The sequence below is a fragment of the Prionailurus bengalensis genome, chromosome D1 (genome assembly GCF_016509475.1).
Source record: "Prionailurus bengalensis isolate Pbe53 chromosome D1, Fcat_Pben_1.1_paternal_pri, whole genome shotgun sequence".
NCBI classification, from domain to species: domain Eukaryota; kingdom Metazoa; phylum Chordata; class Mammalia; order Carnivora; family Felidae; genus Prionailurus; species Prionailurus bengalensis.
Genome location: NC_057346.1, coordinates 56,115,355 through 56,142,671, shown reverse-complemented (window position 1 = coordinate 56,142,671; position 27,317 = coordinate 56,115,355). Strand labels below are relative to the sequence as shown.

The window sequence follows — 27,317 nt, the reverse complement described above, 5'->3', positions numbered from 1 at the left end:
GTATCTTGAGGTTCCTTCCAGACCGTGAATCTGTGACTCTGGCCGCCCCGCCACAAGATCGCAGGCGGGGACTTGGAGGGTAGCCACACAGCCGTCTCTTTTCCCCACCCCGTGATCGGTCCAGCCTCTGGCATGGCATCCCACCCCCACCCCTGCTTCGCTTCCCCAAATCCTTCTGGGGTTCCCAAGACCTGCTGTGCCCCAGCCCCTCCAAATAGGGCCTTAGCTAGCTGTGGGTATCGGAGAGCCTTCCTTCCTGGCATTCATGCCTCCTCTCACATACCCAGAAGTTCAGGTTATAACATTCTCTTCCATCTTTGGACTTGAGTGGTTACCCCAGGGCCAGAGCACATGTGATTACTAATTGCTTCTGTGTGGGGGGCCTTCTGGGGGCCAGGCACCAAGGATAGCCTCCACTTGCTCACCAGCACCACCCACGTGCCAGGAAAGGAAGCCGAAGCTCAGAGGGGGCAGAGCTGACCACACTAAAAACCACCCCCCCCCCCATCTCCCTGGCTGCTACTCCCCAGCCCCTTTGCCTCTTCCCCCCTTCCTCTCCCTGACCTCCAAAGCAGAGGTGCCCAGGCCCAGGTCTTGGCCCGCTTTGCTTTTTTATCGTACCCCTTAGTGATGCTGCCTCTCCCCACGGGTTCTACCTGGGACCGAATGGACCTCACAGTCTCCCCGTGGCCCAGTCTGAGCCCCAGCCCTCTCTCTTCATCCCATCTCAGGGCTTCCAGGTACCCCGGCCAAAGGCTCGAATCCTTCTCGATCCTCCTGGTCCCACACCGCACAGCCACAGAGAGAAAAAAATCCCGATGGCTCCATCTTTGACACAGAACAGGAATCCAGCTGCTTCTCACCATATCCACTGCAGCCAGCCTGGCCCAGGCGGAGGCTGGAGAGTGGGGAGGGGCCGGGGGGCGTACTTTCCCAACCACCAACCTTATGGTCCACCACTCCCGGTTTACAAATGGGGAAACCGAGGCCCAGGGAGGGGAAAAGCCTCCCCCGCAGTCACACAGAACACCCACCAGGGCCTGGGTCTGTCACCACCTCCCTGAGGTCTGCGTCCCCAGCTCCCCGGGGGGGGGGGGGGTAGGTTTTCTCTTGAAGCGAGCTTAGCAGGTCTGACGACACAGCCAGGCTATGCGCGCCTGCATGTGTGTCCCAGAGGAACAAAGAATCTGCCAGCTGGGTTTATGTTTCAAGACGTCTGTCCTCGCCCTTGACCAAGAGATCTTACGGGGCGATCGGGGCCAGAGCCGGGGACTCAGGACATCAATCGGGAAGCCGCCTTGCCTGGAAATCCGAGAGTTCACCCCGCCAGCCCCAGGACCTTCTGAGTTCCCTTGTGGAGGTTACAAACCGCAGGGGCAGGCTGGGGTTCGCTCACCATTTATTCCATATAGCTGTTTAAAAAGCTTATTTAAAATATAGATCATTATATATATTTATTTATATATATATATATATAAAATATATAAAGAGGAATTGAGGCGAGCCACCCCAAAGAAAAAGCTATGTTTTATAAATATTTCTGTAGCTCCCACATCCCAGAGGAAGAAAACAAAACAAAACAAAACAAAACAAAAAACATTTACAACCCAAGCTAGTGGTTCCATGTGGTATGCCCAGCAGGCTCAGACCCTGGGGTGGGCCGGGGGTCGTTGCAAGGGCTGGGCCTGCAGACATTCTGAGGAGGGCAGGCAGACCTCCCTTCCCGGGAGGCTGGTGTCTCCGGCTGCGAAAGGTCAAGTCCATGCCAGTCCTGCCCAACTCATACCCCTGGCTTCTTAGACGAGTCTGGAAGGCAGCAAGTGGGCACTCCCAGGCTCTGGCTGCCAGGTTATTTTTAATCTTGTCGGTTTCCTTTGATGTCCTGGCCCTCCTTCCAGAGCGGCCGGGCCTTCTGTTTCTGGCGGTTTCCAAGGGGAGGCAAAGCACAAGCCGCCTCCCATGCCTGGCATCTGGAATTCCCAAGAAAAACTCCACGGGGTGTCTCCGGGCCCCTGGCTGGGCCTCCACAAGTCCCCACGGGGTGGGCAGGGCCTCACTTGCAGACATAGCGCTCCACTGTGCGCTCACACCTACGGCAGGTGACGTAGCAGCACCAATGGTATTTGCAGTGGCACCGCTCGACCACGCGGTCCGTGTAGGGGTTGTAGCCGCGTCCGCAGCACATGAGGTCACAGCTGTCACTGCCGTGGGACGTCTTGTTGCACTGCCTGCGGTGGGGAGGAAAGGGACAGCGGGTGAGCGCATGCTCCCAGCCGGGCACCCGCAGGCTCCCCCTACCCCGCGGCTGCGTCCCTCTTGGAAGGTGTCTTGATCTTTGGGGAATTTTAGGTAATCCCCTTCCCTAAGAGTACTTCTCGCTTCTCCTTGTATTTCTAGTAGGCATTTATCAAGACGAGAAATGATGGGCGTGTTTGTTTTCTTAGGGGTGTCTTTTTTTTTTTTCTATTTCTTCTAAATACTTGAAGGAGCCTCAAACCGCTCTGATAATCCTGTCTTCATATTTGATCTTTAATTATATTGTCCCAAATGTCAAGAACGTTTTTACATTTAGAATCCCAAAGTAAGTTCTGGAAAAGATTAAATGGCACTGGATGCGAGGCAAAGTGAGTATGTGGCACACTGTTCACCTAGAGACAGGGTCTGTCAACCAGTGGCCCTGCGTGCCAGTCAGCAACCCCCCCCCACCCCCGCCCCGCCACCGTATTTTATCTTCTAGGAGGCGTGCGGGGTCCCTGGTCAGTGGAATTATTATACCCATTTTACAGATGGTAATGGGCTTAGCAAAGAGCAGAGCCCGTTCAAGTTCTCACAGGAATCTGTGGGGTCCTGAAACCAAATCTCTCACATGCTCCGCCTACCCTAGGGGCAGAGAATCCATAGGATTCCAGGGGCTGCATTTCTTTCTGAATCCCATTCCTGTGGGAGAAGGCAGTGAAGGCCCCATGGGACCCCAATATCCAACGGCAGTTTGGCAGATCCTTTAGGTGGGCTCAGGCTAGCAGGGATGGGGGGCACACAGGGCACGCAGCTGGGTCCCCACAGCCATGCGGACCCGGGAATCCTAGAATGTCCGGCATGGGCAAGTTCTAGAGCTGACCAAATTCAACCCTCTTATTTTCTGATGGGGAAACTGAGCCATGGAATGGAGAGGGAGCGTGCCCAGAGTCACACAGTGTGAGCATGGGGTCTGTAAGAGTTTGGGAAGGCTTCCTGGAGGAGGAGGGGTCATCTAGGCCGTTTCACAGAAGACCAGCAGAAATCTAAGATGGGGAGGAGGGAAAGGGAGTTGGGGGCAAAGAAAACAAACAGCCTGGGCAAAGGCGAAGGACCTGATCTAACCTAAGACGTGAGAACAGATGGAAGGGGTAGGGCTGGAGGTAGGGAGGCCGGGGAGGAGGCTAGGCAGCAGCTGAGAAAGAGAGGCCAAGACCTGTGCTGGGAAGGGGCCATGAGGTGGGAAGGAGGGAGCGCCTGAAGGGAGAGGCAGGAAGTGACAGTGACCCGCATATGGGGGCTACAAGCAGTTCCGGGAAGGAAGAAACAGCAGGAAGAACACAATGCCCCAGAGCCAGACAGACCACGGTTCAAACCCCATCTCTGCCACTCACTGGCTGGGCGACTTAGGGCAAGCCACTTAACAAAGGTGACTTTGTTTAGTTATCAACACCATTAATGGCCCTCAGCCTTATCCTGGAGGCCTCTGGACAAAGGGTAGTAGGAAGAAGGAAGAGTTTCATTTTTACTTCAGATCCCTGACATGCAATGTTTGAAACCTGGCCTCTAACCCTAGAATCAGTTGAGGTAGGCAGTGATGTCTGAGAGAGGGGGTGGGGGTGAGTGGGGCTTAGAGAAAGATCCAGGGACCCAGGGCAGGTTTTATTAGTGCAGGCGCTGCTGGCAAAGACATGACAAGAGGGCCAGGGTTTGGAATACTGACTGCCAATGAGGTCTCAGTTCATCAAGCTGGCCTTGAGGAGGGCTGCAGAGCATTGTCCCAGCTAGAGGGACCAGCCTCTAGAGAGGTGCCACCCATGCACCTCTTTTTACAGTAACAAAGCTCATTTACCTCCACCCCTTGCACTCCTGAATCCCCTAACCTAGTAAAACTCACGTTCCCCCTCCTCCAGGAAGCCTTCCTTGATGTCCAGGCTGGGTCAGGGCACCTCTGGACTTCTCTCACCCTTGGGCTTTTCTCTGTTACAATCTGACCACTTGTCTCTCACCCTTCTGTGTGCCTGCCAGAGCCTCATGTAATAAATAGATGGGAAAAGCGTCTGTGGTTGTAAGCTACTGAGATATCGGAGCTGTTTGTTACTGCAGAAAAAGCTGACTGATACAGATGTCCACAACAGCCCATCCCCAGAGGAACGGCGGAAAGCTGAGAGTGGCAGGAAGCCTGGTGGCAAGCGCGGGGAGGCATTCTGAGAAAGCCAGGGAGGCAGCTGGTGCTGCGGGATGGGGCCTCCTCATCAGTCGCTGTAGGGCAAGCCCGAGGGGCAGAGTGGGGGCCCTGGGAAAGCGGAGCCCTGACAGCCTGGGGGGTGGGGATGGGAGATCGCCATTAGTGAGCCCTTCCCATGGGACTGACGCTGTCTAGCAGAGGAGGAGCTGCTCAGTAAGTGTGACAGGAGATTGTCGGCCACCCTCTGAGGGCTGTGGAACCCTGTGCATTGTACAGAGGATGAGACTGAGCCTCAGATAAGTGAAGAGATCTGCTCAAGGTCCTGCAGGTAGGAAGCCGCGGCAACTGGGTGGGAACTGTCCTACACACACACACACACACACACACACACACAGATCCAAGGAGACCCTCTATTTGCTCTGGCCCTTCCCCAGCCTCTCTGGGCTCTAGAATCCTTTGCCCCATCCCACCCCCGCCCCCCAACCCCATCCTCACCCCACCCACCCCGGCTGCCTCAGACCAGACTCTCGCTCCTTCCTGTCTCCCTGGCCTGACCCGGTTCCATCTTCACTCCACCCGACCCCCTCAATCTGGCCTCCAGATGGAAGCCGAGGCCTCCTCACAGAGCCTGCTGCCCTAGCCTGTGACGATGGAGCCCCCCAAACCAGCCCCCCTCTCCTGGAGACAGGAACGTGGGCTGCGGAGGAAGCAGATGCTGGCCGGGCACCAACTATGTGCCAGACACGTTCTCAGACACCCTCACTCTGGTTCAATATTCTTTTAACCCCTCAGAACACTAGTTTTGTGGAATGCTATTAGGGGCTCCTTAATAAAAAAGTTCCACAGCAAACACCTCTGGGAAACGTTGGCTTAGGCAGATTCTTTACTGTGGGATTCCTCCGAGCCTTTAAAATGTTCTCGTGCCTTGCAAGTCGCCAAAGAGAATTTCCCAATCATATTTGATTGCAGAACTGTTTCTATTACACCGTTTCAGGACTAACTTCCCCCAGAAGGTCTCTGGGAAATGCTGCTGCCCTGAATCCTCAGCAGCCCCGCCTGGCACACAGTAGGTCTGCAATCACCCCTGGGCCCCTTTCTTTCTCCTGTCCTAAGCTGGCTTCAGCAGCAGTGATGGGACCAGATGTAGGGACCCCAGCTCCAGCTGTTAAACTGGGGGTCGGGGGGGCGGGGGGGAGAGCTGGGGCCTGAGAGGTGGGTGCGTGCATGGCAGGGGAACGCGGGAGCATTGTCTCCACAGAATGCAGGCACGCTTTGCGCTCCTGCTGCCCTTCTGAAAAGCAGTTGCCCCGGCCCTGTCCCCGCTCTGTGCAGACTGCCTGTGTGGCTGTGGGCTGGCTGCTGCCCCCTTGTGCCTCAGTTCCTTATTTGTCCAATGACCAGGTTACATGACATTTACCCTTCATTTATTCAGTTGACAAACGCTGAGGACCTGTCTTACGTGGGACAGCTTCTTTCTCGGCCAGCCTCCCAGTGCGGTCAGGTCATCGTCTCTCCCCATCTCCCCCACCAGGCGGAAGGAGGAAGCTCCCCCCAGCCTCCACTCCCCAGGGGCCCCTGCCCGGGCAAGGTACACAATAGCCACTCCCAGGAGCTCTGCTGCGGGCCCCTTGGACCCCGGCACCCCTGCTCAGCATTCCTGGGGCCACCTCCCTCAGCTGGGCAGGGACTCCACTCCCCCAAATGCCAGCTTAGCCCAGACTGTGTGCCTTGGGGTGGGGCATGTGCAGCCTAGCTGACCCTTTCCTGCCAGGGTGACAGCAGGCCCTTACCTGTCTTGCGTCCCATGGGAGCCCACCTTCTCGTTCTTCATGCAGAAGTCGGGCGAGCTCTGCAGATAGACAAGCTCCGAGTCCTTCACAGGCCTGATATCCAGGTCCTTGGGCACCAGGTGCTTGCGGGTGCCCATGGGTCGGTGCACCACCTTGGTGGCCGACAGGTAGCGGGTCTTGAGGTCAGAGGCCACATCCCGAAGCTCCTGCAGCCCCTTCCAGCAGGTGCGGATGGAGCAGGAGCCAGATACCCCGTGGCACTTACACTTCATTTCCAGAGAGGCACGCAGAGCCTGCAGACAGGGGAGGGCGTCGGGCTGGGCGGCCAGAGCCCGCTGCCTGGCCTGTCCGGGGACCCTGCCCCCACCCCTCCGCATGCTGGGTGCTCTCAGGGAGTCATTGTCTGCTCTAGGCCTCAAGTGAGGGAGCTTTTGGCTCTAAAGCTGGGAGATGTCCTCGATTCTCAGCTCCTCCTCCAACGTGGGGGGCAGCGGGGAGGGACAGGAAGGGAGTGGCATCTGCAGGGAGAGCAGATGCCAAGAGCTCTAACATATAACATGGCTTAATCACCACAACAGTCCTTCACAGGAGGTATTATTATTTTCCCCACTTTAAGCAGAGGAAACAAAGGCTCAGAGCGGCCAAGCCCCAAGCTCAACGTTGCACAGCTAGAAAATCTGAGAGCTGGGATTTGAACTCAGGTCTGAGGGCAGTTGCAAAAGCCATGCCTGTTAATTGCTCCATGCTTTTCTCTTGCACAAAACTGGGATTCCCTAAATGCTTGCTGGGGCAAAAAAGGGAGAAAAGAGATGGAAGGAAGGGCAAGGGAAGGAAGGGAGGGGGACAGTAAGAAGAGGCAGGAAGTAAGTGCATGGGGTGGGGAGGCGCATTCCCTGGCCTGGCTGGCCTTTCCCCTCATCTTATATGTAGCATAATCGCTACCTTCCAGGGAGGTTGCAAGGATGCAAAGAGAGGACGCATATGAAAGGGTTTTGTGAACTAACAAAAGTCAAATCAACACTGGTTTGAAAAATCAGTCTAATGCCTGTGGTGGAGGGGGGAGGTCTGGGCTCTGGGGCTCAGGGAACTCTAGCCCTGGTTTCAGAAGTGACTCTGTCCCATCATCCTCTTGTCCCATCAGCTTCCTCATGTGTACCTGAGGGGCATGGGTTAGATAGATGTCTTCTGCAGGCAGTCAGTTTTGCGTTCTATTCCCTGCTCCTTTGCACACAGGACTTGGATCCCTGTGCCCGGGCCTGCCCTCCTGCCTGCCCTATGCAGAGCTGCAAGGCTTATGGGTCCCCTGGGCCTACCCCTGCCTTCAAATGATGGGGAAACTGAGGCACAGAGCCGGCAGAGACTTGCCCCAAATCATTCAGTGAGTTAGTGTGGGAGCTGGTCAAGGTCCCAGGGCTCCATCTCCTTCATCAGTGCCAGGTAGTGAAGAATGAGGGAGTCCACTGGGTCTAAAATCTGGACTTGGCCCAGCAAAGCCTGTGAAGAGCACAGGAATGAGATGAACCCAAATGCAGGGCATGCTCAACCTCCCAAGGGCATCGAGGTGCTTTTGAGTCATAAAGGAGAGGTAAGGTATGTTTAGTGCCTCAGCTTTGATGGGTGGGAAGGGGCCCAGAGTTTCCTGGTGCCCGCTGTGTGCCAGACACCCAAGCCCTGTGGCCGGGAGAGGGGACTGGGTCCTTTTGCAGATGGTCCCAGGGAAACCAGCTCCTTGGCAACAGGGCCCCAGGGACAGGCCTGATGTGCCCCGGCAGCTGAGTATCCTGTCCTGACTGCACCGGGGGAGCAGATGGCTGTGCTCCTGGATACACGAAGCTCAGGCCAGGCAGGGAGTAGGACTGAGGCTGAGTTCCCAAGGATGGGGGCAGGCCCGCAGGGTTGGGAGACAGGAGCCCTGGGTCCCTGGCCAGGCTCTGCTATGGACCCATAGTGTCTCTTGGCCTCAGTTTCCCGAACTGTCCAAACATGGCCTGGACATCCCAGAATCCTTCTATAAGGGAGACCAATGAGAGAGGAAGGTGAGAACGTGGAAACCTCTGGACTTGGAGTCCACAGACCTGGGCTCCATCGCACCTGTGTCCTTAGCCAAGCCACCTAAGCTCTCTCTGCCTCACTGGCTGCCTCTGTGCAATGGGCCTGATGGGGCTGCAGGGAGGAGGCCATGAGATGCCATCTGCACCCGACTCTCCACCCTTCAGGCACCCAGCTCCCCGTGTGTAAGGGGGTAGCCGCACCTCCCCACAGGGGAGACTACGGGAGAGAAAACGCCCCAAGCACCACCTCAGTGCCTGGCACTCAGGTTAGTATAAAGATGTTTTTTTCATTTTCAAAAAATAAAAAGGTCCATTCATTCACTTACGCATTCACCCCAACCTTCTGTGGAATGAGGTGAGGGATTAATGAAACACTGATCGTAACAAACGTTGAGGGGAAACTGAGTTTTGGACCTGGGCGGGAGTCCCTGTTAGAGCCAAGGAGACTACCCCTTAGGCTAAGGTTCTTGCCCCATGGCCCTCCCCATGCCTCCTCCCATACCCAGCCTCGGCTCAGGACCCCACAGGAGGAGCCTGAGGAACACAGCTGATGGGGACTGAAGAGCACCGACCCAGCCCATTTTATAGACAGAAACAACTGAGCCCGGGGGCGCCTGGGTGGCGCAGTCGGTTAAGCGTCCGACTTCAGCCAGGTCACGATCTCGCGGTCCGTGAGTTCGAGCCCCACATCAGGCTCTGGGCTGATGGCTCAGAGCCTGGAGCCTGTTTCCGATTCTGTGTCTCCCTCTCTCTCTGCCCCTCCCCCATTCATGCTCTGTCTCTCTCTGTCCCAAAAATAAATTAAAAAACGTTGAAAAAAAAATTAAAAAGAAAAAAAAAAGAAACAACTGAGCCCGGAGAGGAAGTGACTTGCCCAACGTCACACAGCTAGTCTAGTGCCAGAGCCAAGATGGGAACTCAGAGCTCCTGACTCCTAGTTCAGTGTCCCTTCTGCTCCACTAATATTCTCAACTCAAACCCCGGTGGACCCCCTAGAGGAGGAGGAGCCAGGCAAGCCCCAAGCGGCTAGAGAGGGGAGAGAGAGCCGGGGGAGGCCGGGAGCACTCAACGTGGGTGGATCGGGCCCATCCCCCCCCCCCCATCAGGGCACACTGGGTGGCCCTTTCCTGGCCACCTGGCATAGGCACAACCATCTGGGGTGGGTGGGGTGGGTGGTTACCTGTCTCCCCACTTCACTGTTGTGTAGACGCATCAGTTTATTGGCTTGGGATCCTGTTTTTTTCACCTTCATAGGAGCATCGGAAAACTTGGCCCCCATGAGGAGCCCGTAGCTGAGGTTGTCCGCACATCCTCCCCAGCGGTTCCCGGGCCCGGGTGGCTCACCTGGGACAGGGCCGCAGGAGCAGCCGGGCAGGTCGCCGGAGGTGCAGGCCCGGGCGATGGCGTGGCTGATGGCGGCCGCCGACAGCGCATACACGAAGGCTGACTCCCGGGTCCCTGTGGGGATGTGCTGGGTCAGCTCGGGGCGGGGGGGGGGGGGGGTGCCGGGGGACAGGGCACAGGACCCCACCCAGGCCTGAGGGCCTCCTCCTGGGCCCCTGCCTGCCTCTGTGGGGCCAGCCGGGCACAGAGGCTGCCACCAGATGGAGGACAGCACCAGGGACATTAATCTATCGCCAGTCCATTCTCCCACACATACACCAGCTGATTTGTGCACTCCACAAACTCACCCTCATTCCCAGAGGCCGGCAAAGCCCACATACCCACAGGCACCCTTGCTCCCACACACTCACCATTCCGGATCTCCCCCTACATCTCTGCACTCAGTGTTAGGGGCTACTCCTCAAAGAACTCACAACTCGAGGGGCAGACAAGTGTGCAAAGAGCCTGCTGTAGGTTGAAATGTGTCCCCCTAAAAGATATAGTCAAGTCCTGGCCCCTGGTACCTGTGAACATGACCTGATTTAGAAACACGGCCTTTGCAGGTGTAATGGAACTCAGATGAGGTCATACTGGGTCTGGGTGGGCCCTAATCCAATGACTGGCGTGCTTATAGGAAGGGGGGAGTTCTGGATACAGAGACACAGAGGCAGGGATTAAAGTGATGTATCTCCAGGCCAAGGAACACTGAGGCTGGGGACAGTCACCGAAAGCTAAGAAGAGGCAAGAAAGAATCCTCTCCGGGGCTGTCAGAGGGAGCACAGCCCTGCTGGTATCTTGGTTTCAGGCTTCCAGCCTCCAGAACTCTGGGACAATACAGTTTCGTTGTCTGAAGCCCCGTTTGTGGGACCTTGTCACAGCATCCTGGGAAAACTAATACGGAGCCCAATGTGACTCTGCTGTAGGGGGTCCCAGCTTCAGGTCCACGCAAGTCACCTCCCCATCTCAAGCCTCAGTTTCCTTAACTGTAGAATGGAAATGATAATACCTCCCTCACAGGATCGCTCTAGAGTTCCCATAATTCGGGAAGGAAGGAAGCTTTGTCAAGTGCTATACAATCCTCAGCTGTTGCCACGCGGGAGGAGAGATTAGATCCACTGGGGCACTTTTGGCCATCAAAAGGCCCTTGACTGTACATAGGACCCCCAAGTCCACCCCGCAAGCCAACTGCTCCAGAAAGTGGGGTTACTATATCACTCTGTGCATCTCACAGCATCCTCAGTCTAGAATTACCTCGGTCTAGAATTACCTTGTGGCACACCTGTCTGCCCGGTGGTGGCTTTCCTGACGTGTCACATACGCCCCTCCCAAGAGCCTCCTCGGCCTCGCTCATCCTTCCCTTTATGCATTAGTTACACAGGCATTTGTGCCACCATTTCAGGCTCCCCTGCAACTCGTATATTCGCTCACTATATGTTTATTCATTCATCAGTTCATGCCTGGATACCGGTATCTATGATTAATTCATCCACCCGCCCATCCACGTCTGTTTTCTTCTGTGCATCCATCCATCACCCACCTCTTCACTCATCCACCCATCACACAGCCATCAACATCCACCCATCCGTCCGTGAATTCACCCACCTATCCAAACACACATATATTGATGCCTGAATTCATCCTTCCCCACCTGCACGCATCCCGTGGGCCCTAGCAGCCCCCGCCGGCCCCCTACCTCTCTCCAGGTCAAGCAGGTAGTTGGGGGCAAGCTCGATGGAGGAGCAGTTCCAGCGCATGTCCGCGAAGGCCCTGCGGCAGGCCTTCATGACCTCGCGGGCGGCGTGCACGATGGTGTGCATGAGCTCCAGGTTACTGCGGCACAGCTGCACCTGCGCAGATACCAACCCCTCCAGCTGCTTGCAGTGCTGCGTCTGGTTCAGCGCGAGGGCCGCCGGGGTCTTGGACAGCGCCCTGCACACCACCGAAGGGCAACAACCAAGAGAAGGAAAGACAGAGCGTGAGGGGCCACGTTGCCTACACCTGCCCTACTGCTCCCAGCCCTTGCGCAATGAATGGGTTCAGGGGCCTTTGCTGGAAGGAGTTTGGAAACTAAGAGGCAAAGACCTGGCCCCAGCAGAGCAATGGCTCCCCCTTCCGTTCCCTGTGACCTTGGGCACATCGCTGTCCCTCTCGGGGCCAGGGCCTCATTCATAATGCAGGATCATGACCTCCATCCTACCTACACTTTACTGTAATTATATTAACAATAAACAGTTTCACAGCCCACAAAGTGTGCACACCCACGGCTTTATTTAGCTCTCACACGGCTGTGAATTATTACTCTTTATTTAACATTCATTCGACCCTGAACACCAAACGGGCCAGACACTGTGCTAAATGCTAGATTATTACAATCACTATCATTATAATACACACTATTAATTGAGCACTTACTAGATGCACATATGAGTTAGGAGCTTACCATACATTGCTTCATTTAATTATTAAACTACTTATTAGGCTGTAAAATTCCACACACATGCTTGGGATTTATTAAAGGATAAAACAGCCACTCAGTTTTGCAATAAATGGGACTAAGTCATTCACTTGCTGTGTGCCCTTCGATAAATCACTGTCCCTTTTCTGGGCTTCAGTGTCCGTACCTATAAAGTGTATTTCCCAGAACGTGTTCCAGTGAGACACTGAAAGAAGGGATCCATGGTGAAACACATTTGGGGAACATGATCTACTATATTTCCCTTTGGAGAGTAATTAACGCACATTTGCATTTTAAAGGCCTTGAGAAGTCCCAAGCAACACAACAGGCTTGGTTTTGTTTAACTCTGGAGTCCTTGCTGAGCACAAAGCCCTTTGTTTGAGAGGCACTGACCTCATCCATGCTTTGGGAAATGCTGGCCTGGGGGTCCCTTTGAACCTGGTGATATTATAGGACTGAAGAGCTTCCCAGATCCTGGTTCTAGGCACTGGGACTGCAAGGCTCTAGGACCAGGGTCCTGGATCCACATTTGTGCCAGGCCTTCTCCGAGGAGCAGGCTGCATCAGGCAGCACCTCCTCTGAGCGCAGGGTAGAGGGACCCCAACAGCCTTAAAGGGTTCTGCATAGACTTATCCCCTGCCCCAGAGCCAGCTGGCCCTCAGCAACCCAGCAGAGACCCTGGAGGAGCCGGGGACAAGGATGGGCCAATCTGCAGCCACAGTGCTGTGGGCCCTGCTTGCTGCGAGCCCCACGGTCTTCACCCAGGGTCAGGGCTGAGACCTGGTGAGGCCGAGATCCAGAACCCCATTATAAGAAAATGATAATTTTTTTTAAAAAAATGTTAATTTATTTTGAGAGAGAGAGAGAGAGAGAGAGAGAAAGAGGGAGTGAGCCAGCAGGGGAGGGGCAGAGAGAAAGGGAGAGAGAATCCCGAGCAGGCTCCGTGTTGTCAGTGCAGAGCTCAAGGCAGGGCTCAATCTCACAAATTGTGAGATCATGGCCTGAGCCAAAATCAAGAGTCGGTTGCCTAACCCACTGAGCCCCCAAAATGACAATTTCTACGTTAAAAAGTGATGGCAAGACTTCCGTATCATAACATATGTAAAACATCTTGAACATCCATAAGCGGGATGGCCTCTGCTTATTGCCAGGTGAATCTTGGACCAAAGGGGGTCAGAGGGGTTCTAGCTCCAGCACTGCCCTCTATCTGCTGTATAATCTCGGGCAAATTGCTGTACCTCTCTGAGCATCACCTACAAAATGGGAACTCCTAGAGGTCTTGGAGGGCCCAAGAGAGAAAATAGGTGCTACATTAAGTCCTAATAAGTTAGTCTGTTCCCCCCTGCCTCTCACTTCGCCATGTCCCACCCCTCCTACAACTCCAAAGTACAGAAGTCTTCCCAGAGGCCTGGGAAGCCGACCCAGGACAAGTGGGCATGCCCTGATGTGATGTCTGCAGTCCGGGTGGCACAAGCCAGCCCTGAGATCGATTGTGGGTATCTCAGGCAGTCTTGCCTCACTGTTACCCCTGGTCCGTCCCCGTCCTCCCAACTGTGAGCAGGGAAATGTCTGGCGTGTCTGGGTGCAGATCTTAGGCCTGTTTGCTTGAGCTAAAGCGAGCCATCTGGTCCTCCCTGGCCCTCTGAGCCACTGAGGCCTGTCTATGCCAGGTCACCTCAGGGAACCTCCGGGCAGAATCCTTATAGCCCATACTGGGTGAGGTGTGGCCACACAGAGGCAGACGTCATCCACACAGCCTGTTTCTTGGTCGGTCCAGCCCCTCCACCTGTGCTTAGCAAACACCATGCACACACTACCCCATGTAGGCACAGCACTCCCCACTCGGCAGAATCTCTCGCCCCACCCACTTCTCACAGCACCCCGAGGGGGCAGCCTGGGAGATTACACCCCCCCCCACACACACTTTGTACAGAGGAGGACACAGGGACAGCTCTGGTACCCGGATGCTCGGTCTCCTCCCGACACCATCTTCCCGCAGACCTGGCCTCTCCTTCCCGGGTCCCCTCTCTGCCGGGCTGGGGGTTGTCAACACTCAGCCTGTCCTGAGCCCACTCTGCCCGTCATCCTTGCCCAGATTTCTTCCTTCCCCTCTGAGCCAGTCTGCGGTTTCACAACAGGAAGGATTATATGATGTATGCAAGAAAATGCCCCGCACGGTACGAGGTATGCAGTGGGCACTCAAGCAGTGTGGCTGCATTCTGGGTCTTTTCCCTGGGTTCCTGCTCCAGCCAAGAAGTGGACAATGTAGGCCCAGCCTTTCCCTGGGGAGCTCAGCTCTGGCTCCCTATGCAACCCTATGCTGTGGCTGAGGGAGGGGAGTTCTGTGCCCCTGCTGCCCGAGGACCTGGGCCACTCAGGGTGTCAGTCTGTCCAGTTCTGGAGTCAATAAGCCTCCGCCTCCCCAGCCGGCGGTGAGAGGGGAGGTACTACAAGGGACAGCCCAGTGAGGACGCTCCCAGATGAGGCCCAGACTGCCAAGGAGGGCAGAGGACAGATAGGAAGAGGTCTGCAGATCCTTGGTGGGCCAGGGGCGGCTGGAGAGAGTGATGTGCACAGAGCGGCCAGCCGCAGCGTGCAGGCCGGGAGACCAGGAGGCAGGAGGCAGCGGATTCCACTCCTGAGGAGGGCAATGCGGTCATCTGGTAATTAGTGGTAATGACCGTTTCTAACTAAGTCCCCCTCGGGGAGGTAATCAAGGATTATGGTGGGAGGCGGGGGAGTTGCCCGTCTGGACATCTCCTCCGGCTTGCCTCGCTGCAGCAGACCCCTAATTGAAAACATTTTGGTATATCTGGGGATGAGGATATGGGGGGAGAGGGTGGAAGAGAGGACAGGAGGGAACAGAGTTCACAAGCAAGGCCTGTGCCAAGGTGCCACTGCAGTGGCTGAGGTCTCTCTCATCTGGGAGTCGAGGGTCCTCCTGGGAGTGGTTGGGGGGGGGGGGCAGAGACCTGGGTTTCAGCTCCAGCTCAGTTGGTGCACCCAACCTCGGATAAGTCACTGGCCCTTGCTGGGCCCCCCGTATCCTCATCTCATTGTGCAAGTGGGGACACAGAGGCCCAGAGACGGGCAGGGCTTGCCCAGACATGTCCACAGCCAATCAGGCGGAGCCAAGCTAGAACCCAGGCCTCCCAGATCCCAGGACACCTCTCATTCCCATTTTTGAGATGAGGAAACGGAGACTCAGAGAGGCCAAAGTGATTGATATGCCTGAGGCGTGGCTCGAGGCTAGCGAACTGGCAAGGCTCAGGCTGAGTCCCAGGTCCCCAACAGGTGGACATTCTGGGCCACCGAGCCACATCTGGTTTCAGTTCTTAGGTCAGAGACCCCTTTCATCTTCGGTCCCCTTTCCAAAGCCCAGGGTAGCAGGACCCCTGGGGACAACCCCAGGACAGCTGAGTTTCCTGCGTGAGTCACCCCACAGTACACTTCCCTATTCCCAACTGTCCTGGGGCTCCCTGAGACCAAGAAGCCACAGAGCCAGACAGCCTCACTCCACATCCTGCCTCTGCTGCTGTGACACCCTGTGAGTTAGAGACCCCGTGCCTCCATTTCTTTTTCTGTGTAATGGGGGTGATAGCAGAACCCACGTCCTATGGTTCATTGTTTCAAATGAACAATATCCATAAAGCACTTAGAACAGTGCTTGGCCACACACACACACACACACACACACACACACACACAGCTTAACCTCCACTCCTGCCTCCCCCTATATCTTCAGCTCCAGCAAGAGTTTAACCACTAACAAGGGGTTTGGCCGAATGGAGCTCATCTGCCCAGGGTTCTGGTCCCACAGCCACCATTAACTAGCTGCGTGATCTTGGGCCAGTTACTGAACCTCTCTGTACCTTAGATTCCTCATTTGTAAAATGGTAGCGATAAGAATATCACCTATTTCGTGGGAGTATTATCAAAATTAAGTGACTAAAGCTCCTGGAACAGAGACGGGATTTACTAGCAGGCTCCAATAATTCTTGGTTTCTCTGTTTCCCCACATGCACCGTCCTGCCTCTCTGCTTTTGTCGCTGCTTTTTCCTCCTGCCTAGATGCTTGCTCTGCACTCCGTCCTTGGCCATCAAAATCCTACCTATCCTTTGAAGCCCAGCCCAAAGCCACCTTCCTTAGATGGGCCTAACCGCTCCTCCCCTGGGCCCCCACACTCCCTTTCCCAGGACACAGCCCAAAGTCCACTTTGTATTTGTACATGTCCATTTCCCCCAAGAGGCTAGGAGCTCCTGTAAGGCAGACACCCAGTTGTATCCATTTTCGTGGCAGCCGGGGCTGTGCAGTGGGAACAGCATGGATGTTGGGCTTAGCCAGCCATCTGTTCCAGGCCCCACGTGGCCACCTGCCAGCGTGGGGGCTTGTGCAAGTCACACATTGTCAGGGCCTCAGCATTCCCGCTGTGGCGCGGGAATGCCAGCCGTGTCCCCCGCTACGCTCTAGAGGCAAGCCTGGTTCTTGGCTTCTGCCGCTCCTAGTGCTCTTTGGCAAATCCTTCCATGCCCCGGACCTCAGCTGCCCTATCTGTAAAATGGTGTGGCAGGTGAGGAGGGTTGGGACTCTCTGTTCAGAGGGTCCCACCAACTGGCGCCGTGCCAGGTACTGGCAGAAGGTGGCTGACGCCTCACACAACTAATCAGAAGCAGCAGCGAAGAGCCGCTAAGCCTACGCTTCTCCTTGCCAACAAGAGATGCCAGAAGATGGGGTTACCTTCCTGGATCACCAATTAATCGATAACTCAGCCCCAGGGGGGGCAGCGCCAGTGACCTCAGGACTGTTTGCTGGCGGCCCAGCCACTATCGCCCTGTCTTGCAGCTAATCCACAAAACTTCCTCATAGCCCCTCCCCAGCCCCCATAATCTGTCCCTGCCTCTCTTATCTGCATGGCTCGCTCCCCACCCCCGTCTCCAGACCTGTCCTGTCCTGGATGTCCGCACCACTCAGGGAGTCCCTCCACCCAAAGTGCCCTCCTCCCCACCGCCCTCACCCACCAAACTCCCAGAAACTCCTCAAGCCAGACCCAGGCTCACCACTGCGGAAAAATCATCCCAGGGTCCCAAGTATGTGCCCCCCACCAGGTGGTCTCCCCTCCTCTGGGCCCCCACAACACCACCTTGGTCACTCCTAGGGCACTTGGAGTTATTTACGGCCTGGGCTTATCTCTTCCAGCCCAGAGGGCAGCTCCTCCAGGAAGGGGCTGGGTTTTACTCCTCTCCACGCCCCCCCCACCCCCACCCTGCACCGCCCACAGCCCTGCACAGAGCAGGCACTCCCTTCTACTGGATGGAAGAGAGCCTCCCTCTCCCACCCACCCAGCCATTAATAATTTCTATCTAAAGGAATACCCTTCACATGTGCAGAGCATCTGACAGTTTACAAAGTTCTTTCATGAGCCGCTTCTCATCTGATCTGAGTGAGGTAGAGGCTCTCCCCCTCCTTCGACAGAGGACACTGAGGCTCCCAGAAGTTGAGTGACACTTCCCCCAAGGTCACCCAGGTGGAGGGGTCAGTACTGTTTGAGAATCTTCAACAAGGGTCAGGAGACTGACAAGGAAACACGAGATTGAACAGGCCCCCCGTGCGGGCCACAGACCCTCTTGACTGGGGCCCTTGACCACGCTTTTTCCATCTGCCCCTGTGGAGGCCTTGCGCAACCTTCAGCTGCACAGGACAAGGCAATTCTGTCGTTCTCCACGCCCTGTCTCGCTCCTGCCTCACAACCCTCCGGGAGGTAAGGACAATATTTTACAGAGTAGAAAAAGGAGGCTTAAGAAGAGTGACTTGCCCACGGCCCCCAAACCAACTTCGGCTCCCGGGTCTTGGGCACGCTCACCCGATCCCCGGGGGGGCCCCTGAACGTTAGCCGCCACCCCCAGCCGCCGGTCCCAGAGCCCGGCTGCATAGACGCGGGGTCCCTACTTACAGCCATTTGATGCCGTAGCACACGCCGGTCTGGAGCGCCAGGGCGAAGAGCAGCGCCTCGCAGACTCGCGGCCGCGCCCTCATGGTCGCGCGGCACGCGCCCTCGGGGGTCGCACCCTCGAGGAGCTGCACCGAAGTCCCGCCGCGGGCACCGCCACCGCCGATCTTCCAGCGAGCACGCCGCCTGCAGTCGGGGAGAGCGGAGGCGGCGGGTTAAGGCGGAGCGCAGGGCGGGGGCTGCGGGGGGGGGGGGGGCGTTTTATTCAAATTACAAAGGAGGGGTCGGACCCGGGAGGCCGAGCGCGCGGCGGGCGTCGCCTCCCGCCCCGCACAGCCCGGGACGCGGCCGGCGTCTGGCTCAAATTAGGTGTCGCCCGAGCGCGGCCGAGGGTGTGTCCATCTAGCGCGGCTCCCGGGCTGGGACCCGGGCTGCGGACTGGCAGGGAAGCTGGCGACCGGACCAGAGACGGCGAGAGGGAGGAAGCCGGTCAGAGACCGAGGCTGAAAGACACCGAGGCAGAGGGAGCCCCGGGGCACACTGACCAGGAGGGACCGAAAGGAGAGGAGGAAGGGAGTCACGGCGGAGGCCGAGTGCGCGCAAGAGGGCAGATCTGCCAGGCCTAGGATCTGCGTTATCTCCAAATATTAATTACTAGTTAGTAGGGGCTTGGCAATTCTCCTTTCCCGCTGCGTTTACTCCCCTGTAAACTAGGGACACAACGGTGATTCAGACACAATTCGCCTTTATAAAGTTCACCTAACATGATCGCATTTGGTCCTCCCAGCAGCCCTGCGAGACAGGTGCCCTCACTGCCCCCATCTCACAGATGAGGAATCTGCGGCCCGGGGATGTGGAAACGGCCTTGTTCACCCAGTCAGCCGCAGGTCCGTGCCCAGTGTGCTATTCCCACGTCTACCCAGATGTCCCGTGAGCTCGTGAATTGTCAGAAGACTAGGAAATGGGGGGGGTGGTTACTGTGGGTATCAGTGAAAGGGGGGATGAGAAATGAAATGGCAGAGGTCTTTGTACAGTGGTTCCCGAGTCTCCAAGTTCCGGTCTAGCGGCCCCCTTTTGGAGTGCCAGGCGGTGCCCAGGCCCAAGCCAACGCGGGACAGCCTGGCCAACGCTAACCAGTAGAGCGCACTGGGCCGGCGCGATGCCGCCTCTGGCCACCAGGGGGCGACCTAGCGCCGCGGAGCAACTGTTACCCCGCCCGCAGGTCTCAGGGCTGCTCCTCGGGGCTTTTTTCTTTTTCTTCCCCATCTTTTTTTTTTTTTTTTTTTTTTTTTGTCTTCCTTCTCTTCGTCCTCACCTCATTAACTCCCTTCCCAGCTTCTCCCAAATTTACCAACACCTGGCATTCTCTCGGAGACAAAAGCAGCCCCAGCCCCTCTCCCCTGGAGAGGAACAAAGACAAAGAGATTCCTTTCTAAAGGGCTTGGGGAGTTGGAAAAAGAAGGCACCCGCCTTACAGGGGGGCGCTTGAGAAGGAAGGGGACGTTCTCATCTGGCTGTGTGAGCTTGGGCGAGCCCTCCACCATCCCCAGGCTCAATTTCCCTTCATAAAACAAGGGACTGAACTTGACCGTGCGTCTCCTGAAGTCTTTCAAGCCTCGCAGGAGCTTGGGGGTCTTTAAGTTCCCCTCTGCCTGAGTTTACACTGTTACGAATACCTGTATAGTGTGTGCGTCTAAGTGTGTGCCTCAAGCACACGCAAGATTTGAAACCGCACTGTTTCCTGGAGCCTTGCGGCATAACGCAGAAGAAAGCAGGGAGAAAACCCTGAATTACGTGTCTTTTTCCTCCTTCGCAGTGTCCCGCTAGGCGCCTAACTCGGAGGCGCTCACTACAAACGTGCCGAGTCCAAGGCTAGCGGTCTCAGCGGGGTTCTCCGTGTAACTGAGCCCCCTCCTCCCACCCAGCCTGCATCCAAACCCTTTGTCTTACTGACCATGAAAGTTTACCACACTCTTGAGAATGAGAAGTATATAGGCTGGATATGGGGGGAGAGATGAAAACTCCAGTCACTGTCTCTTTTTTTCCCCCCACCCCGTCCCGAAGTGTGGACTCTCCCCCCGCCCCCACCAGGCACCCAGCATTCCAGAGTGGGGAGGAGGAAGGGGCTGCACGCGAACAGAGGAGAGTACAGACTCACAGCGGGAGATCCATGTCCAGCTCAACTCTCCCAAAGAGGAGAGGCCGCCCCGGTCACAGCAAATGGGGACCCAGGCCTACAGTTACTCCAGGCTCTTTCTGAGAGTCCCCGGTGGTCCCGGCCTTCTCCCTCCACTGCCCCAATACGTTGGTGGGAGAGGCAGCGCCTGGCCTGGCCTCTATGAGTCCTGACGTATTATAACTGTCCCGTGTAAGAACGTCCGGGACAGAGGCGCCTGCCGCTAGGTCACCCTCAGCCTGCACCCCGAGGGTCAGGGCACACTCGCCTCGCGGAGCCCGCTGCCCGCCAGGGGGCGCTACGCCGGGGCTCGAGGTGGGATCCGCTGCTGCCTCCCGCGCAGTGGGACTTTCGGCAAGTCCCCTTTTCTTCCTGGGCCCCGGTGTCCCCGTCTAGGGATGGGACGAGGCGTAGAGTAAGTACCCTCTCAGTGCTGGTTGTTCTGTAAGACATCCACTTGTCGCGGTCAGCCCGGAACTGCTCGACCCCTTGCTTCAGGCCCAGAGCGGAGCCTCCCTTGGGACCTGGAGCTTAGTGGGCCCGCGTCAAAGCGCAGTGTCTTGGGAGAGACAGACAGGCTGTCCCTTCCTCCCCGCGCTGGCGTTAAGGGCCAAGCTACCCCGCTAGCAGAGGGCGAGAGAGGTGGTCTCCCGGGCTGTGCACCGTGAGCTCAGTAGCCACAGTCAGGCTCCAACAGGTGGTTATAGGGCCTGAGCTCTGGAAGTCCTTGCAAACGCCGCTGCCAGGGCGGCCGCCCCTCTGAGCCAAGCCAGCTGGGCCACGCCGAGCTTCCCTTCCCGGGATGAGCCCGCACTGGACCGGGAGCGGGCTGGGCGCTCCGGGCCGGGTGTCTACGCCGCGCGTCAGGTCGGCGCGGGCCGGGCCTGAAGCCTCGGGCTGCGCAGCTGGCAGAGCCGACCTTGCGAGCCGGTGACGCCAAGCGACCGCTTCAAGGTTACCTGCGACGCGGAGCTAGGCCGGGCCCGCAACCCGGGTTTGACCCCAGCCGCGCGAGTCTTGCGAAATCTGTCTGCTCGGCTGCGGACGATGCGCCGAGTTACCCGCGAGACTGGTTATTTTGGAAGTGGGAAGGGTGGGGTGGGAGTACTCCGGGCACCTCCCGCCACCCCTCTGGAACCAGACCCTGAGAGCCTAAGGATCCTGTGGTCATGGAGGCACCTCAGCACCAGAAGGTGGGACTTGTGGTGCCCGTGCGCGAGCTCAGCCAGATGTCCGAGGCGGCTCCAGATGTGCCTCCGGTCCCGGGACAGGACTCTCCTCCTCCCCCGCCCTCCCACCCCCCCTCAGCCTGGAGCTCAGGTCTGTAAACAAAGTCCTGGTTCTCTCCTCTCCAGTGCCGCTTCTGGGAGTCGGTCTCCAGGATAGGCGTCCGCCCCCACTCCCCAATTTGGTACGAGCCGCGGTAGTCGTCTGCCTGTGGCCACCCTCTCCTGCCCCGCCACACACGCCCTGTGCCCTGCCTCACTATCCAAGTCTCCCACCCCCGGGATGGCTCGGGCATGACCTCATTCGCGCTCCGACTGGGAGGGAGAGGGTCTAATCCGGGGAACGGGGCCGAGGAGGCTGGCAGCGGCAGGCACAATCGGAACAACCCACCTCCAGCATACAGGCCGGGAAAGCCAGCGCCCCCAGGCCCCTGCGGGGCTGCTATCCTCCCAGGGATTCCTCGGAGAACCGCAGAGGGGAGGTGTGGAGGAGGCCTCGATGTGCTCACCCCGGAGTCGGTGCCCTACGGGGTCGCGCCGTCCCCCTCGGACTCAAACGCCCCCGCCCTAGCAGGTCCCCGCTGAGCACCCGAGCGCCGCCGGCGACCACTGCTCACCTCCTGGGGCGCTCGCCGGGCGCGCACCGAGTGCCCTGCCGCCCGGGCCGGCCGGGGAGCGGCGAGCGCGGCCCCCAGCGGACCCGAGCGCTCTCCGGGCTGGGCAGGCGGCGAGGGCGCCCTCTTCCCGAAGCGGCCGCAGCAGGACGCCCGGGATCCCCGCGAACGGCGGCCGGCTCGGGTCCCGCGAGGACTGTAGCACGGACTCGGGCTGCTGGGGGCTGCGCTGGGCTCTCGGGGCCTGCGCTCGCCCGCTCGCTGGAGCTCTCCTTCTCGAGCCGCACGGTCTCCGGCGCGGTCCGCCCCAACTGCTTTATAAGGCGCGGGCAGTAGCTTTGATCCGCCCACGTCAGCGCGCCGAAACCCCACAGGGTGGCTCCCGCCGCGCGCGGGGGGCGGGGGCGGGGTCCCCGCGGACGCCACGGACCCGCGGCGCCAGCGGCGCAGAGGACTTCGCACCCTGTCGAGTTACAAAGGGGGGGGGGCACTTACTAACTGTAGCTGGTGTTTAATAAGCGTGCCTGCTGCGAGCCTACGGCGGACCTGCGGCGCGTGGGGCCCAGGTAGGACAGGTTTCTAACCCTCGCAGCCAGCCGAGCGAGGCACCTCAACCAGTCTGGTTTGACAGAGGAGGAAGCCACCGCTCAAGGAGAAGTCCCACTTAAGTCTCGGCCGGGAGCCTGGCGGACATCCCTGGGGGGAGGGGGGGGGTGTTGCAGCTCGGGTGCTTTAGGCGACCCAGTACGTCCCAGCTCCGGAGAGCTGCGTTGGCGTCCCAGTAAGTCCTTTGAGGGGGTGATTTCTCGAGTCCTCTGATTCCACTTCTGGAAAAGGGATCAGCCATTCTGAGCTCTCCGCGGAGAAAGGAAGAGAGGGCGCCCTGCTCTGTGAAGCGCGCTGTAAACGTTAGGCACCAAAAAGCAGGCGTTCCAGCCTCTGGGATGACCGTTGGGGAGTTTTCTGGACACCTTGCCTCCTGTCCCCACGGAGCTACCGGCTGAGAACTGGGTTTTAGAAACTAGAAAGAACTACAGAGTTTGCTCTCTGCCCGGCATAGACCTGGACTGCGGCTCCGGTTGTGTTTCTGAGGCAACTGTCCCAAGACTGGTGAGGTGAGTGTCCATCCCTCTCCCCACACACACCTTGGCCTTTCTGGCTGATGGTACACCCCCCCCCCCCATTTCTAACTTGCTGGGCAACTTCAGGTTGCCATGGCTTCTGTCTGCCCCCACCCCGGGGGCCTCAGTCCCAAGCATAATCTCAAGGATAATCAAGTTCATTAGCAGAAGGGAAGCATAGACTTAGTGAAGAGGGGTTTGCCTCAGGTCCCTAAAACACCATTCCCCCGTTCTTTGCAGCTGCCCATGAAGTGGCACCCATAAGCTGCCCTAGCCTGCCTGCAGGTACCTCCATATACATACACACCTCTGGGCCCACAGAGCCCACTGCAGGTTCTCGGCCATACAGAATACTCTCTGCACGTGGACAGCCATTCCCCCTTGCACACAGGGCTGGGACACATCACCCCACAAATGGTCAGAACACACTCAGGAGATACTTGCACCCACCATAGACCCACACACATTCAGGAGCACGCACAAGTGACATGGCCATATCCATCTGCAAGATGAGGCCAAACCCTGTGCCCCCACCAAGTTCAAGATGTGCTTCCATGCTCTCCTGCATAGAGTCATAGGCATGTCCTTGTGAACACGTGCTGGGACACCCAGTCTCCTCTCCTAGAGCATCAGGGTCAGTAAAAACTGTGGGAGACTAGGGGTTATAAAAGCTGCAGGAAGGTGGTGGGGCTTTGGGTGGGGTGTCTAGAAAGGGCAGGGGAGGGTCAAGGCTGCTCCACCTAAGAGGCTGGAGACAGAGGCATCCAGGGGTCAAGAGTGTCCTTAGCTCTTCCACGGCAAGGCACCCTGGCCACCACAGTGGGAGCCATTCCAGGTGGCCTGGGTCCAATTGAATGCACCCACCTCTGGGTCTAAGTTTCTGCTTCGAGAGAGACTGAATGAGTTGCCTGCAAACATTTGCATAAGCAGCACTTCATCCAGAAATCTCCTTCTGGCTCCCGGCTAGAGTAGAAACAGAAAACCCTTTGGAGTCATACCGACTTGGGCTTCAATATTGATTTTGCCCAATTTCACTTTTAGCAGTATCACACTGCTTGAGCAAATTGCTTAAACTCTCGCGTGTTAGTTTCCTCATCCATAAACGGTATAATGCAATCCCATCAAATCTTCTATATTCTCCAAGATGGGATTAGTATCCCCCTTTCATAGATATGGAAGCTGAGGCTCAAAAGTGTGGGGCTGGCAAGTGTCAGGGCTGCTCTCTGAACCCAGATCTTTCTGGCTCTGTGTGCACTATAGCTTATGGCCCCCACTAAATCAGATGGGAGGATAGTGACTTTCCACTGTGAGAGGAGTTGAGGGAAGCCAGGAGAAGATCCCAGAATTCCTGAAGCCCAGCCCTGAGCCCTCCTGTCTCCTCCCTGATACTCAGCTCTGTCTTTGTGAATTAAGACCCAGGCATTAGCTAAGGGCTCAAAACCCTGCCCTGGGAGGTGAGGGAAAGCATGAAGTGGTGACAAAACCCTGGATTCTGAGTCAAGCGAGGCCTGGGGCAGGGGTCAGCCCCTCCCTGGACACCAGGCTCCCCATTTGTGTAAGCTGAATAGTTGATCACCTCAGACATTTTGGGATTCTCAGAGACACTTGTGAGAAAAAAACATTTTTCATCTTTAGGACAAAACGACCTCCCCCCTTCCCTTTTCCTCCTCCTTCCTTCTGTCCAGGGGCTCCTCAAGGGCTGCTGTGTGTCAAGGCTGTGCTGGCCGGCTGGGCTGCAAGCTCCTCTTCAGGGGGACAGGGGGGAGGCTCTAATCTAGGCTGGGCGGGCATGCTCTTGGCTGCTGCCGCTGTAGATGTTAATATATTTTCCTTCTCCTCAATTACCCCCGGTGATTCTGGTTATCTGATCGCCCAGACGTGCTGGGGGCTTCCTGTCCGCCGGCTTCTCAGCCCCTGCCTGACCGCCATTGGTTAGGGGCACACACCTTTCCATCCCCCACCCCTGCACACAGCCTATTCAGGGGGGCACCCAGACTGAAAGGACATGGAGGTGGGAGAGTTCCAGAAACCAAGTCTAGGGTTCTTTTCACTCTTACTTGCCGCACAGGATAAACCACGAGCGCAGTGGACATTATGAGACCAAAGGGTCCTGTTTCCAGCATCAGGGAGAATTTTATTTATTTTTTTAAGTTTATTTATTTTGAGAGAGAGAGAGCGCACACGCAAGTTGGGGAGGGGCATAGAGAGAGGGAGAGAGAGAGAGAATCCCAATCAGGTTCTTCGTCCTGTCAGGGTGGAGCCAGATACGGGGCTCAAACTCACCAATGGAGAAATGACCTGAGCCAAAGTTGGACGCTTAATGGACTGAGCCACCCAGATGCCCCGATACTAGAGTGCATTTTATTTAATTTTATTTTTTCAACGTTTATTTATTTTTTGGGACAGAGAGAGACAGAGCATGAACGGGGGAGGGGCAGAGAGAGAGGGAGACACAGAATCTGAAACAGGCTCCAGGCTCTGAGCCATCAGCCCGGAGCCTGATGTGGGGCTCGAACTCACGGACCGCGAGATCGTGACCTGGCTGAAGTCGGACGCTTAACCGACTGAGCCACCCAGGCGCCCCTAGAGTGCATTTTAGAAAGGCCTTCCCGGGGAAGGCAGGTGAACAAGGGTCTGCGCAGAGTAACCCAGCCCAGCTGGCCTCTGACCCAGGGGCTGGGATGCCCCCTGAGGCTACATCTTCCAGACAAACAGGGAGGGTGATCAAACAGCAGCAGGCATATCATCAGAATACCTGGGCCTGGCTCTCAGGTTCCCCCTCCCTTCACTTACCCGCTGCGTGACCCTGGTCAAGTCTCTCAGCCTCTGTGATCCTTGGTTTCATCATCTGCAAAATGGGAGCACCTTTAAACCCCTCTCTTCGAATTTACTGGCAGGTAACGTTGCAGGAAAGAAGTACTATCAGTTGACCAGGCACCCGCTGTGTGCTAAGCAGTTTCGGTGCCTGTGGGCGAGGCCAGCATTGCTCTGCTCTTACACCGACCCCAGCCCTGTCTGGTAAGTCTTGCAAGATCTTGCAGTCAGTGAGTGGTGGCCGCGAACCGAAGGCTGTGGCTGCCTTGGCCTATGGCCAAGCCTCTGCCAGTTGCCTGGGAGGGAGTTCTGTTCTCCTCTTCTTCAGTTACCTCCAGGGAGCGATTGCTATTTTACAAGCCTCAGGGAGCAGGCTTGGGGGGGGGGGGGGGAGGTGGGGATGGTGGGCAGGGACAGCCGAGAAGTTTCTTTCCTGGGTGCACATAAAATGCCACCAGTCAGGTCTACTGAGGGCGTCACTTCTGAAAGGCCGCTTTCAACTCTCGATTGTTTAGTTGTGGTGGTGACTGGTTAGAAGACAATGTTTGTGTTTCTCAGGCCTCTTTCAACTCCAGGAGAGAAACCCAACCCCAGCTAGCTTAAACAGAAGAAAAACCGATTGGCTCAGGCAGCTGGAGGAGAAACTGGGGTCGCTGGTGACCTGAAGGGAAAGCTGTATTCCCCAGGGTCTGGGGGCTGGTGCTGGGGTGCTGGCAGCCTTGGGGAGTGCTGTCTGAAACTCGTTTGTGCTTCTTGTCGCTCTCTTTGAGCCCACATGGGCCTCATTTCCCTCCCACCCCCGCCCGCCCCGCCTTATGTAGCGGCCAATAGCCAAAGCTTGGAATAATGAGAAGCAGTGAGCCACTGGGACAGTTTCTTCTGTGGTGGGGCTTCCGCTTCTCTGATATGGTACAATTCACTGTTTCTGCACCTGGGTCTCACCTTGCACACACACAAGGCCAGAGATCACCACACTCAGTGCCCCCACGGCACACAGAGAGAAACTGAGTCTGAGAGAGGAGACAGTTGGTTTCACATCACTCAGTATGTGGTGCAGGAGACAAGGGACATCAGGGCTCCTGACATCCAGCCCATAAGCCACGTAGTCATTTGTCACTGGTCTGAAGTCTTTCTGGGAAGGGCAGCGAAGTAGCTTTTTTTTAAAAAATTTTTTTTAACGTTTATTTATTTTTGAGACAGAGAGAGACAGAGCATGAACGGGGGAGGGGCAGAGAGAGAGGGAGACACAGAATCGGAAGCAGGCTCCAGGCTCTGAGCCATCAGCCCAGAGCCCGACGCAAGGCTCGAACTCACGGA

General features: G+C 57.0%; 1 protein-coding gene across 1 annotated transcript; it reads right to left on the bottom strand.

The window, feature by feature from the left end:
* Nucleotides 1-1,435: 1,435 nt before the first annotated feature.
* WNT11 (Wnt family member 11) lies at nt 1,436-22,373 on the bottom strand. Its single transcript, XM_043580202.1, has 6 exons — nt 22,069-22,373; nt 18,053-18,235; nt 11,341-11,576; nt 9,445-9,722; nt 6,214-6,506; nt 1,436-2,228 (listed from the first exon to the last, which is right to left on the bottom strand). The coding sequence occupies exons 2-6, from the start codon at nt 18,133-18,135 to the stop codon at nt 2,054-2,056; spliced, it is 1,065 nt and encodes a 354-aa protein (XP_043436137.1). The 5' UTR covers nt 18,136-18,235; nt 22,069-22,373; the 3' UTR covers nt 1,436-2,053.
* Nucleotides 22,374-27,317: the final 4,944 nt, after the last annotated feature.